General features: G+C 38.7%; 1 protein-coding gene across 3 annotated transcripts in view; it reads left to right on the forward strand.

Moving 5' to 3' along the window:
- LIX1 (limb and CNS expressed 1) overlaps positions 1-17,767 on the forward strand; it is a 60,191-nt gene that overhangs the window by 29,741 nt on the left and 12,683 nt on the right. For all 3 annotated transcript variants that reach the window (XM_040447927.1, XM_040447925.1, XM_040447915.1), the window contains 2 exons: positions 14,697-14,837; positions 17,121-17,216. In XM_040447927.1, the coding sequence (XP_040303861.1) occupies positions 14,697-14,837; positions 17,121-17,216 (237 nt within the window). The remainder of the gene's footprint in view (positions 1-14,696; positions 14,838-17,120; positions 17,217-17,767) is intronic.

Consider the following 17,767-nt stretch of genomic DNA (forward strand, 5'->3'; position numbering starts at 1 on the left):
AATTTATTTTACATTTCTATAATGTAAAATTTCTATAATATGGAAATGGCCTACCATATTCCAAACAGGATCATGATGAAAGAATCACAGAGTTCCGTGGGACTTAGAAAATATTCTGCTTAACAGATGGATCAGGAGCCTTTTTTTTTTTTGATACTAGATTTGTAATTGATCTCACTGGTTTGGGTTTTAGTTTTTGGTTTTATTTTAATGTAGATTGAATTTCTATGTAAGATAGGTTTGGAGGAACTGATGTCATAGGGCAAAAATGGCAAACCTGGTCAACAAAACTGAACTATTCTTTTGAAAAGATTAATAAAAAACATTTTTGGCATTTCTGAGTAAGAAACAATACAAAGCATATACTACACTAAGCATGATAAAAGGAATGCAATCATAGGAGTATAATATAAGAATACTACATAAATAATTATATTGAAGAACATGAAAACTTAGATGATATTAAAAAAACTTAGATGATATTGACTACGTTTTGGGAAGTCTCTGTATTATCTTTGAAACTCTTCTATAAGTCTACAATTATTTCAAAATTAAAATTTAAAAAAGGTTTTCAGTGGCTCCCTATTACCTTCTTATTAAAGTTTAAATTCCTTAAACTGGACCCCAACTTTCCCTTTCAACTTTATCTCCCTGAATTCCTCTTATGACACTCAATGTTTCAGCCTAACTGTTCTTCATTTATATCTTGACCTCTTCTAGCTACTACTTATATGCATATACTTATATGTATATGCACAGTCTATAATAAAATGTAAATGCCTCAGAGATAGGCTCTGTATCCTATCCCTATGACTCCAAGCACTGTGCTTTGCATATAGTAATGCCTAATAAATTTTGTTGAAGGAATAGCTAAATGAATGAATAAAAAATCTCAAAAATCACTGAAGTTTAGGGGCGCCTCACTGGCTCAGTAGGTTAAGCATTTAACTTTTGATTTAGGCCCAAGTCATGATCTCACACTTTGTGAGTTCAACCCACACGTTGGGCTCTACACTGACAGTGTGGAGCCTGCTTGGGATTCTCTCCCTCTCTCTCTCTCTCTCTCTCTCTCTCTTTTTCTGCCTCTCCCCTTCTCACACTCTTGTCTCAAAAATAAATAAATAAACTTAAAGAAATCACTGAAGTTTATATTTGTCCATTATTGTATACGATCACTCTTCATTGATATATAAAATAGTATATATATTATTATATGCAATACAATATATCAAATAAGGTATTTTACCTAACTATAAGATGGTGGGCTGGCAAGGAAAAGTCAGAAACATTAAAATCAGATAATATTATTATGTTCATACCTGTGGCTTAATTTAAAAATATTATTGTAAAAAACCATCTAAGTCTCTGACTTTAATTTATGCGTAATAACTTTCCTTCCACCCTATACCCATGCCCATGAATAAGCAAGATTTGGCCATCCTCTCACCCAAGTGTTCATTATGTCTGTCCTTATGTAATAAGTGCATTCATTATAATCTATCTAGAATATAATGTATATGACAGATCAGTGCATGGGTCTAGAGCACATGAGTTTAAGAAACTCAAATTTTCTTTTTTTTTGTTTTTTGCTTTCACTACACTGAGAATTATGAATTTCCCAATCATCTCATAAATTTCTACTTAAAATGATAGGGCTTCCCCTAGATAGTACATTCAACATCCTCCTTGTGGTCTTTAAAAAATAGAAGACAAAATGAGAAAACTGAACTCTTCAATAGGGAAGCCTCTTGGTGATTTCTCTAATCATTTCAGAGTCTCCTTTACCTTATGTTTAAATCATTATATTTTAAGGTTCTCAGGAGGATTGTTAACATCGTTGCTTTAAAAGATGCAGAATTTCCTGAATCAAATGTTTTGAAAATGTGTTTGGGTGATTGGCTGACAAATCTGGTCCCTTAAACCATTTGGCCTTCCAAAATATGATTTGAGAAAGGAAAACCAGGAAATAGAAAAAAGAAAGAAAATTTCTCCTAAAGCAATGTCCTTACCCTTTTCTTTGTCAGTTCAGAAACCATCTTAAATGTTATTTTCACCATATAACATTTCATCATGTTTTTGCCAGCAGTTGGCCAGTAAGAGCCTACATGCTCATTCCTGCAATGCTTTTCACATAATCAAATGTCACCCTTGTGCACTGCAAATCATTTCATGATGGATTATTAATGCCAAGACCATGTGCTGAGACATGGAGAAACCATTATGCCAGCAGTAGCCTTCTTACTGAGCCATGGACGTCACCTCCAATGGTGCCAAGTAATTGAAAATACTTGAAGTGGAGTATAGGACTGGATTGAAGGATTAATCCTTCTGGTTTCATGAAAGCTGTAAGAGATTATGCCCATTCATTCTTTAGAAAAATGGTATTCAGACTTAGCTTTAGTTTTCTGATTAATCAAAGGAAAGCAGTCAAAAGGCTCTGATGGACACAAACCACTGGTTTTATGCAAAGAAACCTCCCACTGAAGTAAATGGGAGGCTTGTGTCCAAGAAGACTAATTAAAGAACTTTCAGTTAGTCTTGACACCACAAGCCACAAAAAAACAAAGAGCCGGAGGGAAAGACAGCAGCCATAATCTTGTTTAAACTATGCCTTCCTAAATTACTATGTATTAGAAAAAGAGAAGTGAAAATATGATTCATTTTTGAATTTCAAAACAATGAATAAATGACCTATTGATATTAAATTATTTTTCTTTTAGAAAGTTATATTGAAACACATTAGTTCTTATTGTGTCTTTTATAACAGAAACCATCCTCTAATATTACAGGCATTAGGTAGGAATTCATGCATTTTGGACATATTTTCTTTATGCCATTTTCGTCTAGGCAGTTAATCCTTCCCTAGCCACATATCATGACCATGAAAACTTGCAGTAATTTCCATTTTTTTACAATAAGAGCAACACAGAGGCCATCAGATCAACGTCTGGCTCCCCTTTTGATGAACTCAGAAGGAAAGCCACTCACTGCTTCAGCAGCTGTTTCTGTTTTCAAATGCAAAAGGAGAACTTATTTGAGTATTTTATCTTATTTTCTATTTTGATTAAAAGGTTTGATTCAAATTTTGTTTTCCGGCCAGTGACGTGGCCTTCCAGGTAGACTGCTAGAGTGATATGGATTAATGAAATTTCATTCTTATTTGGAATAAAAACCAAAAATTCCTTTGAGTGTAGTACTAGACCATGCGATTATTTATGTGCGTAAGTTGGGATTGAATAAAAAATGTGTCCCCTGGCTAAAACACTGATGTGATAGCTCGATTTATTTGAAGTACAGGACACTAAGCCATTTGGGTATCATATCTTTTTTCACATAAACATTTTGCTGTTGTTAAAATTTCTTCACAGAAAATAAATATAGGTGTTAAACATGGTTCGGGTATTTAGGCTGTTTTGTGTATTGCCAACCACCCCACAGAACTGAGACATTTCATATTTCCAGAGGCAAGCCATTGATTGATTTTTTTTCAACAAATATTTGGTGTTGCATAACACGGCTGCACAGTTGAGAGATGTGAGAGGAACACACAGAGCAGATGAGCTCCTAGCAAAGCTCTGTCTCTAAAAGGCTTTTCATTTTTATGCCTCTTAATTTTCACACCAAAACTTTTGCCTATGAAGATACCTAGAAAAACTACTTTTCCAAGATATATATGGCCTAAAAGAAGGAGAGGACTGTTTGATTTTATTATGTTTTAGTTACTTATGGTAGTAAGCATACTTCCCCTGTATTATCAGATATAAAACACATGTTTTACACTTTCATGCATTGAATGATTCTTCTCAAAGTCCACGGAATTAAAAGTATATTTAAATCACAACAAACTAAGTTTATAAAAGTAAGTTTTTACCAGGAGACATGGACTAATAGAAAATATGATTAATTCATAGACTTGGTGAAATGGAATCATAATGTTTTTTTCACTGTTTATTAAATAAGGCCTAGCCTTAACATTCTGTGTCCCAAATAAAGATTTAGTTCCTGCCAGAAAATTGAGACTCTTACCCTACACTAAAGCTGTTGTAATGCAAAGTATTTCTATTTGAAATCATCCATGACCTCTCTTCTCTGTCTCCAGACTTGTACACCTTGACCCAAATGCACAACACACCATGCAATGTAACGTAACTTCTAAAGGAGGCATTTCCTGGTAGAAATCTCCACAGGAAAGCATCCTGTGTTGCAACTAATGAGACCCAAAGATAGGAAGGCTAGTTATAGCCCCTTCCCATTTGAAAGTCATATGTCAAGACTTTAATGACTTGCCCATGAAACTGGGAGTGCATATTGTTATTTATTTTTTTTTTTTTTACATTTTATTTATTTTTGATAGAGAGAGACAGAGCAGATGTGGGGGAGGGGCAGGGAGAGAGGAGACACAAAATCCAAAGCAGGCTCCAGGCTCTGAGCTGTCAGCACAGGGCCAGACGTGGGGCTTGAACTCACAAACTGCGAGATCATGACCTGAGCCGAAGTCTGATGCTTAACCGACTGAGCCACCCAGGCATCCCAGGAGTGCATGTTGTTTTAATGAGATGTTGTATTTATTCCCCAGCCCTGTTCCCTGACTTTAATCTATGTCTTTTCTTAGTAAGCAAAGTGAACAGAGATGCTTGGCCTCCAAATAGAACAGAGTGCAGTGAAAGAAATGCTTGGGAAGAGAATCCACAGTAAATAAAGACTTGGGACTATCTTCACAGGAGTCTCCAAGCCCCTAGTTGAATGAGCTTTAGGAAGATACTGTCTCTTGAGTTGCTGAGTGAGGAAGAAAAGCTGACTCCATCTTGCCCCGTCCCCCCTCCATCCCTCTCAGTGCAATCAGAGCCAAGTCCTTTTACATCAAAGCAACTATAAAAATAAACCAAAACTTTGAGCCCTGATCAATTCATCTTGTCTTCACCTGAACTTGAAAAAAGCAAAGGAATAAAAGAAAAAAGGGGAAAGAAAAAAATGCAAGGAGCAAAACACAACATGGTTTTGTAATAGTTACCAGGGACCTTGGTCTAGGTATGTGTGTAGAATAGCATTTGCAGCAGAGGTAAACTAGGAGGAGGCCAGGTGGTTTATATTATAAAAATAACATTCTGACCCACCATGTGCATGAAACGTTTCTTTCAGTTGACAGGAACTGGTGAGTTTTCTCTGAAAATTGGACTCCCAGACCACTCCCCTCCTCCATACCTAGCAAAGACCCCGATTCCCAGCACACACAGAGTTCCAAATTGCTCCCAACATATTTGCAGCCAGCCTGACCTACAGAGAAAGAGACGCAATATTAACTTGAGTGACTGAGTTTCAACGGTTGCCCTTTTTCACATCACCATCTGGAAGGAGAAAAAATGCTAATATATCCACAATTAGATAAATTGGAACACATGCAAATGTTCATGCTTAGACCAGGACAGTCAAGTTCTTAAAGAACTGAAAAGGGGACAATTAGCAGCAGGGCCTGGCTTGCGGCATTCTTTGTGCTGATGCCTTGCTGTCAGGATGAAACAGAGGTGTTGGTGACACTGACCAGAGCTGGCAGGCCATACACACACAACTCTGCAAGTCGTTTGCTGAGACTTGAACTCTGATTCCCAAAAGCAAAATTTTTCCAACCACCTGAATGACAGACTTGACAGCCTAAAGGACTTGGGCAAGAATTCTCACCTCTCAGTCAGTTTATTTGGTTTTGCCACCTGCGAAGTCCCAGCTCAGGAAATCCCTTGTGTAAATGTGCCATTCAGGGAATGCCACCTAAGTAACACTGACCTGCCCTTGACCCCAAGGGGGACAACATTTTCAGGTCTGAATTCATACGTAGATTCGATCTGTCACATTTGCTATTACTGTTCTTATTCAAAAATCTAATTTCTTAAATAGACTATTTTTCAACTCCTTGGCTATCATTATTAGGGACTGAGTTAAGTGTGCCTAACTTGGTTTTGTACATTTTGGACCTACAAACCATTTTTTTTTTCTTGATGTCTTTCAAATACAAATATGAAAGGGGCGCCTGGGTGGCTCAGTCACCCAGCAGACAGAAGTCTGATGTCCTCTCAGAGCCTGCATCAGATCCTCTGTCCCCCCTCTCTCTGCCCTCTCTCCTGCTTATGCTGTCTGTCTGTCCATCTGTCTCTCTCTCTCTCAAAAAAGAAAAAAAACAAAAACAAAACTTGAAGCCACAAGAGAATTAAAATAAATAAATATATGAAAAATCCTAAAAAGTCTGATGTTTAAGATGGAAAAAAGTTACTTATATTGATGTCTTTCCATGTGCTTTCCTATGGAAAACACTGTAGTTGAGATGTATGTACAGTAACATCTTGAGGTCCAGAAACAGCCATTCAACCCATGTATTCTTCCTATTTTCTAATACTAAGCATGGGGAAAATTATTAATCAAATGAAGGCTCTCAGGAAAGTAACTGTTCAGAGTATAAATTGTGCCAGCCTAACCAGGTTTCTAGGAATAGTAACACATTTATCAATACTTGTAAAGTATTTAATAAATAATTAACATTAAAAATCGTTTCTTATTAGGCATTTCTATTTTTCCCCTTTTTTTTAATGTTTATTTTTGAGAGGTTGGCGGGGGGGGGGGGGCCATGCAGAGAGAGAGGAAGACACAGAATCTGAAGCAGGCTCCAGCCTCCGAGAGCTATCAGCATCAGCAAAGAGCCCGATTCGGGGCTCCAACTCACGAGTCGTGAAATCACGACCTGAGCCAAAGTCAGACACTTAACCTACTGAGCCACACAGGCACCCCAGGCATTTCTATTTTAATAACATGTACATGACACCCAAAATTTTATTTTACTTAAGAACTTCTGTACATCCTAAAAAGTTGATAAGTTACTATTTTATTTCAGGACAACCTACTGACTCACAAATTAATCTTGGTTGAATAATTTGCCATTGTACAGTGCCACAGTTTGGGAAATTATCATGGAAGGAATAAAAACTGCTGAGCGAAAAGGAAAATGGAGACCTCACTTAGTTAAATCAGCAGTGCTTATATACTTCCTAAGGGCCTAATTTTAGAACTGTCATAAATAATTTTTTTTTCAACCTGAACACTGCATTCCTTGATTCTTTGGTAGAAGCAATTTCACTAGTGAGAAATTAACATTTTGATGATAGCAGAGGTGGACTTCCTATTGTGATATTGTGATTTATAATAAGAAATACATATTTCTTATCCTTCAACACATATGTCTTTATCCTTCCTGGTCCCTAGCGCAAAACTCCTAAAATGCTGAGAACTTCTTAAGTGGTAAGAATAAAAAGGTATATTTTATTACTCACAAAAAAACCCTTTCTTCCACACCTGAGTTTATGTTAATGAGGTGATTTCTGAAAAGCCCCTAATGATGATGGCTGGTTGCCAAAGGAACCAACCAAATGAGTGGAACATTGAAAGTTTCAGACCAAGCAACTGACCTCTAGGAGAGGGGCTAAAAATTAACTTAATCATTGATGGTCAAAGATCTAATCAATCATGCCTATGTTATGAATCCTCCACAAAAATCCTAAGTGATGGGACTTGGAGAACTTCTAGGTTAGTGTACATATGGAAGTTTTGGGAAGGTGGTACACCTGGAGAGGACATGGTACTCTGAGCCCCTTCCCACATTTGTGCCTTATGCATCTTTTCCTCAGGCTGTTCCTGAATTGTATCCCTTCATAATAAATGAGTAAACTAATAAGTGTACCATTTTCCTGAATTCTGAGAGTTGTTCTAGCAAATGATAGAAGAGGAGGGAGTAATGGGAACTACTCATTTTTAACAGGTTAATCAGAAACCTAGGTGACAACCTGGACTTGCTATTGATGTCTGAAGTGGGAGCAGTCTTGTAGGACAGAGCCATTAATCTATGGGATGTGTTGCTATCTCCAGGTAGATAGTTTAAGAATTATGTTAAAATGTAGGACATCCAGCTGGTGTCAGAGAATTTGTTTGCATGGGGGAAATAGTTGTGTTGGTGACCAGAGTATAGAAGTATAGAATGTTTTGGTATAGTAGAGGAGAGACTTAGACTTTTCAACCATGAAGCCAGTGAAGCTTCTATCTAGGTTCCTTCCAAATCACAGTGCCAACTTTTTAAATTCATAATTTCATATTTTCCTTAAACAAGGTCCACCAAATTGTGTGAACTTCAGGCCCCACAAAATCATGGTTCTGACCCTGATATTTACAAATGAGACACTAATGGGACAGAAGCCTCCAAGAGAAGTCCTGGATTCACCTGCTTCAGAATCACCTAGAAAGTTAAAATGCAGACCTCCCCACTGCAATCCTTTTAAAGAAACTGATTAAATTGGTCAGATTGGGGCCTGGGAACGTGCATGTTTAACCATTTCCCCCAGTGATCTTACTATGAACACTAAAGTTTCTGAACTCTTGGTTCAGATCCTGGCCTAGGCTTATCAATGATCTTCACACTGTACCTAGGGCTCTTAGTGGCTTGTTGGTGATCTAGCATGCAAAATAAAATATAAGGCAAGAATGAACTGGTCTTGGGGTAATTTCTTATCTAATGGAGTTGGGGACATTTAATTTAAATGACTTTTTCTCTTGAAGAGTTAGCAAACACTTCTTAAAATTATTGAGCACTCATATGTGGTAGAATTATAAATTCTCTTGGCCCCATACTTCATCAAGGGGTAACTTCCAGCCAGCATTAGAAATTTCCTACAAGGGATGACATTTGATCTTCTCATCTAATCATAGCTGGCCTCTCTCTCCATTTTTCTTCTTCCTATTGTCCAGTTAGAGGAAAGCACCAAAAGGACAGTAGAAAGGAAGCAGATATAGAATAATTGTCAGCACATTCCCCTCTTCACTAAGCACAGTTGCTTGCCACAGCACACTGCTTCCTCTTTGGCTTTTTGTTCTGAATGAAGTTGAATTTGTCATGCAGGGATGGGAGGAGACAATCTTAAAGTCTTTTGTCAAAATGACCCAAAGAGTATCAAAATAGGAGCTTTGGCTAAAGAACTATATCAATTTGAGGAGTGCTATGAGATTTTAGCTAAATTATTTATTCCATCTATTCCAAGGTGTGTGACCATTTCTGTGACAAGCACAATAGTGTAGTAGTTAAAAATCTTGGCTCTCAAGTCAGGGAGACCTGGGGTTTAATCTTTTTTTCGTCACTTTTTAAGTTATATAACCTTGGGATATGACCTCTGTTTCCTTATCTGCAAAATAAGATAACAAAGAGAAATGCCTTTATATCAGTGATCTATGGCTGGGTAACAAATTACCTCAAAACTTACACTCATTGTCTCATACTGGAGGTTTATAGTCAAGCTGTCAGTTGGAGCTGAAGTCATCTGAAGGCTTGATCTGTTCTGGAGGATCAACTTCCAATATCACTCAGATGTCTGTTGGCAGAAGGCATTAGTTCCCTACCATGTGTGTTTCTCTGTAGCACTGCTTACAACATGGCAGTGGCCTTTTCCCAGAGAAAGCTATCTAAGAGAGAAAGCAAGTGTTACCAAGACAGATACCACAGTCCTGTTTATAACCTAATGTTGAAAGTGACATACCATATAACTTCTGTCACATTCTATTGGTTACATACACCAGCCCTGGAATAGTGTGGGAGGGGACTGCATAAGGGTGTGGATGCCAGGAGCAGAGATCATGGGGAGCTGTCTTGGGGCTGGGTACCACTGCCTTCCAATAGTTTTCCTCAGCACTGCCGCACTCTTTTATTTATTTTTTATTTTTTTCTTTAATTTTAGATTTGAGCCAGGAGGCTCTGAAATGATTATTGTGATTTATAATGTATCAACAAATGAAAGGCATCTGAGCATCAAGATAAATGTCTGAGTGGGGTCTACTAGCTGCTTGAAAATCTTGTGGCTTCACATGCCTAAGAAATCCACAGCTGACTATCTCAACTATTAAATATTCCAGCTCTGCACTTTAACAAAGTGCAAAGGACAGAAGTTGTCTCTCTATATTAACAAGTAAGAATGGTTAGCGGATAAGGCATGGTTTACGAATCTGTATTTATGATTGGGGTCTGGCTGAAAAACTGAGAATAAACCATACAACCTGGGAAGTCTAATTGTAGCAGGAAGTTGTTTTGAAATAACATCATACTTCATTCACTCTCCAACTGATGTCTTTGATGACCAATTTGGACACATGAATAGAGTGTCCTGTCACTTACCCTATTTTATTTTCTTGCAGCATTTCCTACTGATGGTAACTGTAATGGTGCCTATTCTTACAACCGAATCCACACTCTGATGTAGATTTGCCAAGCAGATTGCTTCTGGCTACATTTCTTGCCCAAGTGCAGGCCCTTATGGTTTGAGAGATCCCATTTAAATATCCCTAAAGAAAAATATGCAGCCTTTGCTGGCTTGGATTTGTAGCTCTAAATTTTAGAAGAAAGCGGCTGGTTAACATTATAGACATTTTGAAGTACTTGTCTTTTAGAAATGCAAAGAACAATAGCAAGAAAAGCCTTTTGATGATTCAGAATTTATTTTATTTTATGTACTTATTAATTGGTACACTTTCTCCCCCATTTTAACCAAAGATTCTGTACATTGAAACAATAAAATAAGTAAAGACATGTGTCTGCTTTAAAATCTTGATATTGGTGAAGTCTCCGTAGTCCTTTTTCATGCTTTCTGGGAAAAGGCTCTTCTGTTCTCTCAGCCCAGCAGCACTTTGATCTCAAAAGCAGTGCCATTTGGTTGTAAATGTATGTGGCGCCTTTGATCTACTACTTAGCTGGTCTTATTTAAAATAGATAGCTTCTTTTATCTAAGTAGTGTTTACTAGGTCTCTCTCTATGAAAGACAGTTTAAATTGCTATTATTTAGATAGAAAGCTATATAAAGTTTCTTAAGATTGCCCAGATCTGAATCTAATTTCTCTAAACTCTAAAACCCCCAATGGCTCTATTATAGATTTTGTAAAGAAAATTCCTATTAAAATGGGATACTCCTACAGATGTCAGGTAATATTTGCAAAAACTTTGCTTTCTGATGGGAAACTGACTTTACAAAGAATAATAAACATATTCTACATTCAAGCAAAAATGGTAATCTTAGAGTGCCTGAACTAATGGCAATTATCCCTCAGAAATTCACATATTAATAGATTTTTATATTACTGTGTTATACATACCATACAGGGTATATTGAAATGGGATTTTTAAAATAATAAGTACATGTATTTAATTCTCTTCTTTCTGAGGGTTTTTTGAGCATTTTGTCAGGTGCCTTAAAGACTTATTGAATTTTTGGGGTGCCTGGGTGGCTGAGTCAGTTAAGTGTTTGACTTTGTCTCACTTCATGATCTCATGGTTTGTGGGTTTGTGAATTCAAGCCCTTGCATCGGGCTCTGTGCTGACAGCTCAGAGCCTAGAGCCTGCTTCAGATTCTGTGTCTCCTTCTCTCTGCCCCTCCTCCACTCATGCTCTGTCTCTGTCTCTCAAAAATAAATAAAAATCTTTTTAAAAAATTAAAAAAAAAAAGACTTGTTGAATTTTCTGGACTGTATTCAACTGAGTACAGCAACAAGCTGAATGTCATTCAACAAGCTATATTTCAAGTACAGAGACATAAAGATGACTTAGTCACCAACTCTGCCTTTAGGATGCTTACCGCCTAGGGTTATGGGGCAGAGCACTGGCAGATAATTACATGGCAGTGTGGTGAATGCCTCTCATAAACAGTGATCCTCCCACCCTCACCTTGGAGTGGTCAGGGAAAACTTCCTGGAAGTGGTAACACCTGAGCTTCCATGAAAGCCCACTGATTCAGAACTCAGTGTTCCATAAAATCAACCTATCTGTCCAGACCCCCCTAATTGAATAAAGTAGCCGAAACCTCAGGAGAGAGCTAAATCTTAAAAGGCTTTTGCTGCCTGAAGCTATCCCAAAGACTTCTTGCTTGTCATTCAATTCTAAGGAGAAAAACCCCAAATCACTTTCATATATATTTTAGAACTTTAGCACCATTCTTTTTTTTTTTTTAAGTTTATTTATTTATTTTGAGAAGAAGAAGAGAGAGAGGGAGACAGAGCAGGGGAGGGGCAGAGAAAGAGAGAAAGAGGGAGTACCAAGTAGGCTCCATGCTGTCAGTGTAGAGCCTGACATGCAGGACTCAATCTCACAAACCAAATTGTTAGATAATAACCTGAGCCAAAACCAAGAGACAGATGCTCAGGGTCTCCTGGGTGGCTCAGTTAAGCGTCTTACATCGGCTCAGGTCATGATCTCACGGCTCGTGAGTTCGAGTCCTATGTCAGGCTCTGTGCTGACCGCGGAGCCTGGAGGAACCTTCTTCGGATTCTGTGTCTCCCTCTCTCTCTGCCCCTCTCTTGCTCACGCTCTGTCTCTATCTCTCAAAATTAAATAAACAGTAAAAAAAATTTTTTTTAAGACAGATCCTCAACTAACTGAGCCCCCCCCCCCCCCAGGCACCCCAGCACCATTCTTTATTTAAAAGGAGATATTGGAACTCTCTCTGTGTTATAAATTAAAATAGCTGTGTATAATTGCTGTTTTGTTAGGCTACTGCACGTTTTTTCCATCCTCCCTGGGGTCACGTTTCTATTTCAGAAGTTTTGTCGTTATTTCATCTGGACCCTAACCATGTGGAGCACTTCCAAGTGCTGACCCTGGGAGCAGGCACTCTGGAGGATGCTCAAGAAGTATACAAGCTGCCTTCCCAGGCCTGGAGGTTGGGAGAGGGGCAGGAAGAAGTGATCCGTAGCCAAGTACGGGATCGTTACAATCGTTGTCTCAACTGTCCAAAGAGGGAGGTTGCAGTGGGAAAATCACAGGGGCTGCAGCCTGACCTCAGGGGATTCGTACTGGGTTTGTGGAGATGGAGAGGAGAGGCCAGCCTCTGGAAGATACAAGAGCACGAGTTTGAAGTGTTCCTCAGTCAGTGTCCGCATACTCAGCGTGGGGCAGATGAGGTAGAGGTGGGGAGGTGTGGAAAGCAAACTGAGGGGGTTTAGCTTTTTCCCTGTGGAATTAGTGAATTCTTGAGGCTACAAAACTACAAAATAAATTGGTATCTTTGGTATTTTCCCTGTTCTTTCACATCATTCACCAACCACTACTGATTCTGAGAAGCATGCATTTTAGGTGGTAGGAGCCTTGGAGACCAGAGGGCCTGGCCTCCCCATTTGTCCAGTGAGGAAATACGTCCCAAAGTTTAGGAAGCCCGGGTCTCATGATCATGAAGTAGCAGAGCCAGAGGTGACTGTCCACGTTGTTGACCAGGACCTGCTTCTGGGCTTCTCTTCCCAGGGCTTGTTTCCCACCAGGAGTTTTGGAGTAGGTTCTACGACCCTTGGCAGTTCATAGGAACCTGTGGGAGAAATGGCATCACACCCTCCAGTAGGAATGAGCTCCAAGGACACTGCAGTTCTCACAGGGCTTCATCCCTATACCTGGACCCCCAGGGTCCATGCTAAGCCAGAATTTGAATAAGAGGAGTTGTAGCTGACAACAAAAGAAACAGGATAGAAAAGAATCAAGACACATTGAATGACCCATGTGAGCCACAGGAAAGTGAGGTTAGGAGAATGGAGAGCAATATTACTTTTAGGAGGAATTATTATTTTTTTTAATGAGTTGCTAATCATAGTCTGCCTATGGTTCCTAACTTCAGAAAGACCAAACAGGGCATATCCCACCCAAACTGTGTGGACTGAGAGCAAGGTGGAAAGGGTGATCCTCAAGAATATCAGGGAATGGTTATTAGAAGGAAAGTGGGGGATAAATGCTGGAAAAGAAAAACAATAGATTTTGACATTAGCTCCCTTGTCCTAACCTGGACATGTAAGCACATATAAGACTGATATATTCCCATGTGTCAGGTGTTCTCAGGATTTTACCTATTGTGCCTATCCTCAATGTGATGACATAGGAATTACTATTATTACCATTTACAGAGGAGGAAATTGAGACACAGAAAGGGCTAACTTGCCTATAGTCTTTCAGCAAATAAGTACCATAGCTTGAATCTGAATCTAAGCAGTCTAACTCTGGAAACTGTTTTCAATTATTCTGTTAAAAATATCTCCAGGGAACCTGGGTGGCTCAGATGGTTAAGTGTCCATCTTTGGCTCAGGTCATGATCTCATGGTCCATGGGTTTGAGTCCCACATCTGACTCTGTGCTGACAGCTCAGAACCTGAAGCCTGCTTCGGATTCTGTGTCTCCCTCTCTCTCTGCCCCTCCCCTGCTCATGTTCTGTCTCTCTGTCTCTCTCAAAAATAAAATTAAAATAAAAATTAAAAAAATATATATCTCCCATTTTCCTTCTTTCCTTACATTTTTCTCCTTCTGAAATAAGGATTTGAGGAAGGCACTGAAGACAAATGTAATCACCAAGTACACAGTAGTAGCCATTATTACTTTTATTATTATTTATTAACAGTTTTCAAAGCCTCTGGTGCAGAGTAGACATTCAATGACAGTAAAATAAGACAAAAATCAATGGAAGACCAACCAAGACATTTTCATGGACTCTAGGGCAGAAAGATAATCTCATGATCTTCAGGGGATTAGCAATGAGTAAGGAAGAATAGGTGCAGAGAGTAAATGTATGAATGGAAATGTCCAGAGATCCACTGAGGCAGTGAAAAAAATGGTGAGATGCTGAATCCTGTAATAACTCCTTTTCTCTTTTCTTCTTAAGTGCTGCCTAAGTAGAGCTGAGGCCAGACGGGATGCAGCTAAAGTGGCCCTAATCAACTCCCTCTTCAATGAGCTGCCCTCTCGAAGGATCACTAAGGAATTCATTATGGAGAGTGTGCAGGAAGCAGTTGCCTCCACCAGTGTGAGTACCCACTAGGGTAGAGCTGGCTGCACTGAAACACTGAGGCATTTCAATCTTGGGAAATACTCAAATAAACAAATTCTTTAAGAACTGTGCAGGAACTTGGGGAACTTTTTTTTTTTTAAAAGAACTTGGGGAGTTCCTTGTGCAGGAACTTTTTTTAAAGAACTTGGGGAGCCTGGCTAGCTCAGTTGTGAGTTCAAGCACCACACTGGGCATAGAGTTTACTTAAAAAAAAAAAAAAAAAAGAATTGTGCAAGTTTAAGTTTTACCCATGAAATCATTGATTTTCAACAAAACTAACACTTGGATTAGAAATCAAGAAATTGGAACTGTCTTCCTATGCCACATCACAGAAATATTTTTTAGACGCCCTGGATCACCATTAACCAAACTTTAAATCAAAGTAGATAATTTGATCCATCCTGATTTGTTTACTTGAATGTTAGCTATTTGAAAAGCGTTGATTCTTTTAGGGTTTGGGAATGCATACAACTGAATAGTGTTTTAATGTAGAGATAAACTAGCTCATTTTTCCCCCAAACTTGACTGATGATAAAAATTATCTGAAGTGCTTTAGTAAAAGTACCAATTCCCCAGCCAGTGTAGGAATCTGGCAATCTGTATTTTTAAGGAAAGGCTAACTGCTCAGATATGGAAAAGCCATATTCCCAATATTTGTTAGCTCTTAGAATTATCATGCTTAATAGGAATTACTTCTTTCAGAGAGCTGAAAACTTTTTACAGAGAAAATTTCTATAATGGACATAATTAATGCAAAATGCTGTAAGAACAAAAACTGTCTTAGAAATCCAGGAGTAGATGATTTGCCCCTTGTATTATGTGAAGCTTCTGATACTTGTTACCTGCAAACTACAATGGATGAAGCCTTGGTTTCTTACTGTGGCAGGTGTCTCTGTGTGTGTCCTCCAAAAACAGGAACTGGGCATTACTGAGGGAATTAGCCACCTCCTGATTTTGCCATTAGCATGGATAAACCCCATCTGAGATTTACATTCTCTGATTACCTTAATCTGGTTATAAAGGTTCTGTCATTTTGGAGAAACTGCTGAAAATGAAGGACACATTATCGCCCTAGCAGTGACCCTTTTGTTCCTTTTCCCCTCGTAAATGCTCTTGTCACCCCCAAGAGAGATAAGAGAAGGGGTAAGGGACAGAGACCTGGCAGGAAGACATCAGGGGGCTCTGTTCTGTATCTGCTGTCAGGATGAAAGGAAGCCTTTATTTTCTTGCCCTGTAAATTTTAAGTGCCTTTGAGGAAGAGAGTTAGGAAAATGATGCCTGATTTATATGTGTGGAATTTACTCAGGAGCAGGGAGGGGCCCTCAGTGTAAATGTAATTTATCATTTTTTTCATGGAAATTTCTCAGGAAAGAGAATATATAAGGTTTGCAGGCTCTGGATGGATTTCCTCTGGGATATTTAAAAAGCCAACATAAATATTTCAGCAGCAGCATGTTAATGTTATTGCATTCAAAAGCTATAAATTTGCTAGTATCTGATGCTGGCAGTTGTTTGTTCAGTCTCACAAAGGCATTGCCCACTTTCCCAGAAATCCACGGCCCTGGGATACTAAAGGGCAGGCCCCAATGCCAGCCCACAGCTTGTGTTAGTTTTTTTTTATTGTTACTACCCCTAACTAAATTGAAGGGAAATTTCAGTTCTACTCGTCACCCACCCACCTTGTTTCCTAAAGATTAAGCAGTCCAGAAGTGAAAAAATATACACCAAGATCCATGTCTCCAGGTCAAACACCAACGTATTATAAGAACTCCCATTAAGAATCATGGCAGTAAAATATGAATGGTCCGTACAACCAGAGAATTATTTCCCTCTCAGTTATATAATCTTGCCTGGTTGCCATCAAATCAGAACAGGGTCAGCATTTCAATGTTTCAAATAACAGATGAAGGCAGCCTCAGAGGGCAACCACTCAAACATTACCACCATCAACAGCAAAGTCCTTGCGCAAGATACAGGAATTTCTACTTTGGGAAAATTATTCTTTTAGCAAGTATATAATTAGTTAACATTCTAATCAAAATCTAGATTCAAATTGATTACAAAATCCTCCTCTTTACTCTGAGTCATGATGAGATTAAGAATTTTATCCCAAATCAACTGGACACTTGGTTGTAGAATGCACACCTGAAAGGTCAGGAAAATAGAAATTTCACTGTAGGGCCATGGCATTAATTCGTGAACACCAAAAGAAGAGGAGGGAAAATCCATAATATTTTCCTTCTCTGCTTTCCTCCCAAGGGCACTTTGGATGATGCAGACGACCCCAGCACCAGCATTGGAGCCTACCACTACATGTTAGAGTCAAACATGGGGAAGACCATGCTGGAATTTCAGGTATCTGACTTCCTGCTATATGTTTAATTTTGCTACACAATCCAGAAACTTGTGAGAATGCCACTCTTATCATTAACATCTCCTTTCCCAATAGTCTAGTCTTTTGTTTTGGGCCTTTTAACCTAACCCTCTTAGAATCCAGCATGGTAGCTCCATTATAGCCACACCTCAGTAGACTAAAACAAACAAGCAAACAAAGCAGAGTCTTTGCTTTCTTAAAGGGAAGTAAAAGGCTTAAGTCTTAGGAACAGCTGGGGAACACCACCACTTGAAGACCTTGTAACATTTCACCAGCTTTTCAGTACAAAGTTCCTTTTAAGCCAAACTGAACACTTTGAAGTGTTGGTTTTGACCATTTGGTTCTTAATTTTCAGAAGTCATAGATGAAGTTGCCTACAGTGTACATTAAACAATGCCCCCCTCACTTCTGGCATTTCCACTAAACAAGATCTGCCACCACCCATTGTTAACTAAATCAAAACATTTATCAAGCTGTAACTCTGTTTCATCCACTGCTGACAAGCAATAATAGAGCTGAAGAACTATATTAC

The sequence above is a fragment of the Herpailurus yagouaroundi genome, unplaced genomic scaffold, assembly GCF_014898765.1.
Source record: "Herpailurus yagouaroundi ecotype Mexico unplaced genomic scaffold, PumYag 29, whole genome shotgun sequence".
Taxonomy (NCBI): Eukaryota; Metazoa; Chordata; class Mammalia; order Carnivora; family Felidae; genus Herpailurus; species Herpailurus yagouaroundi.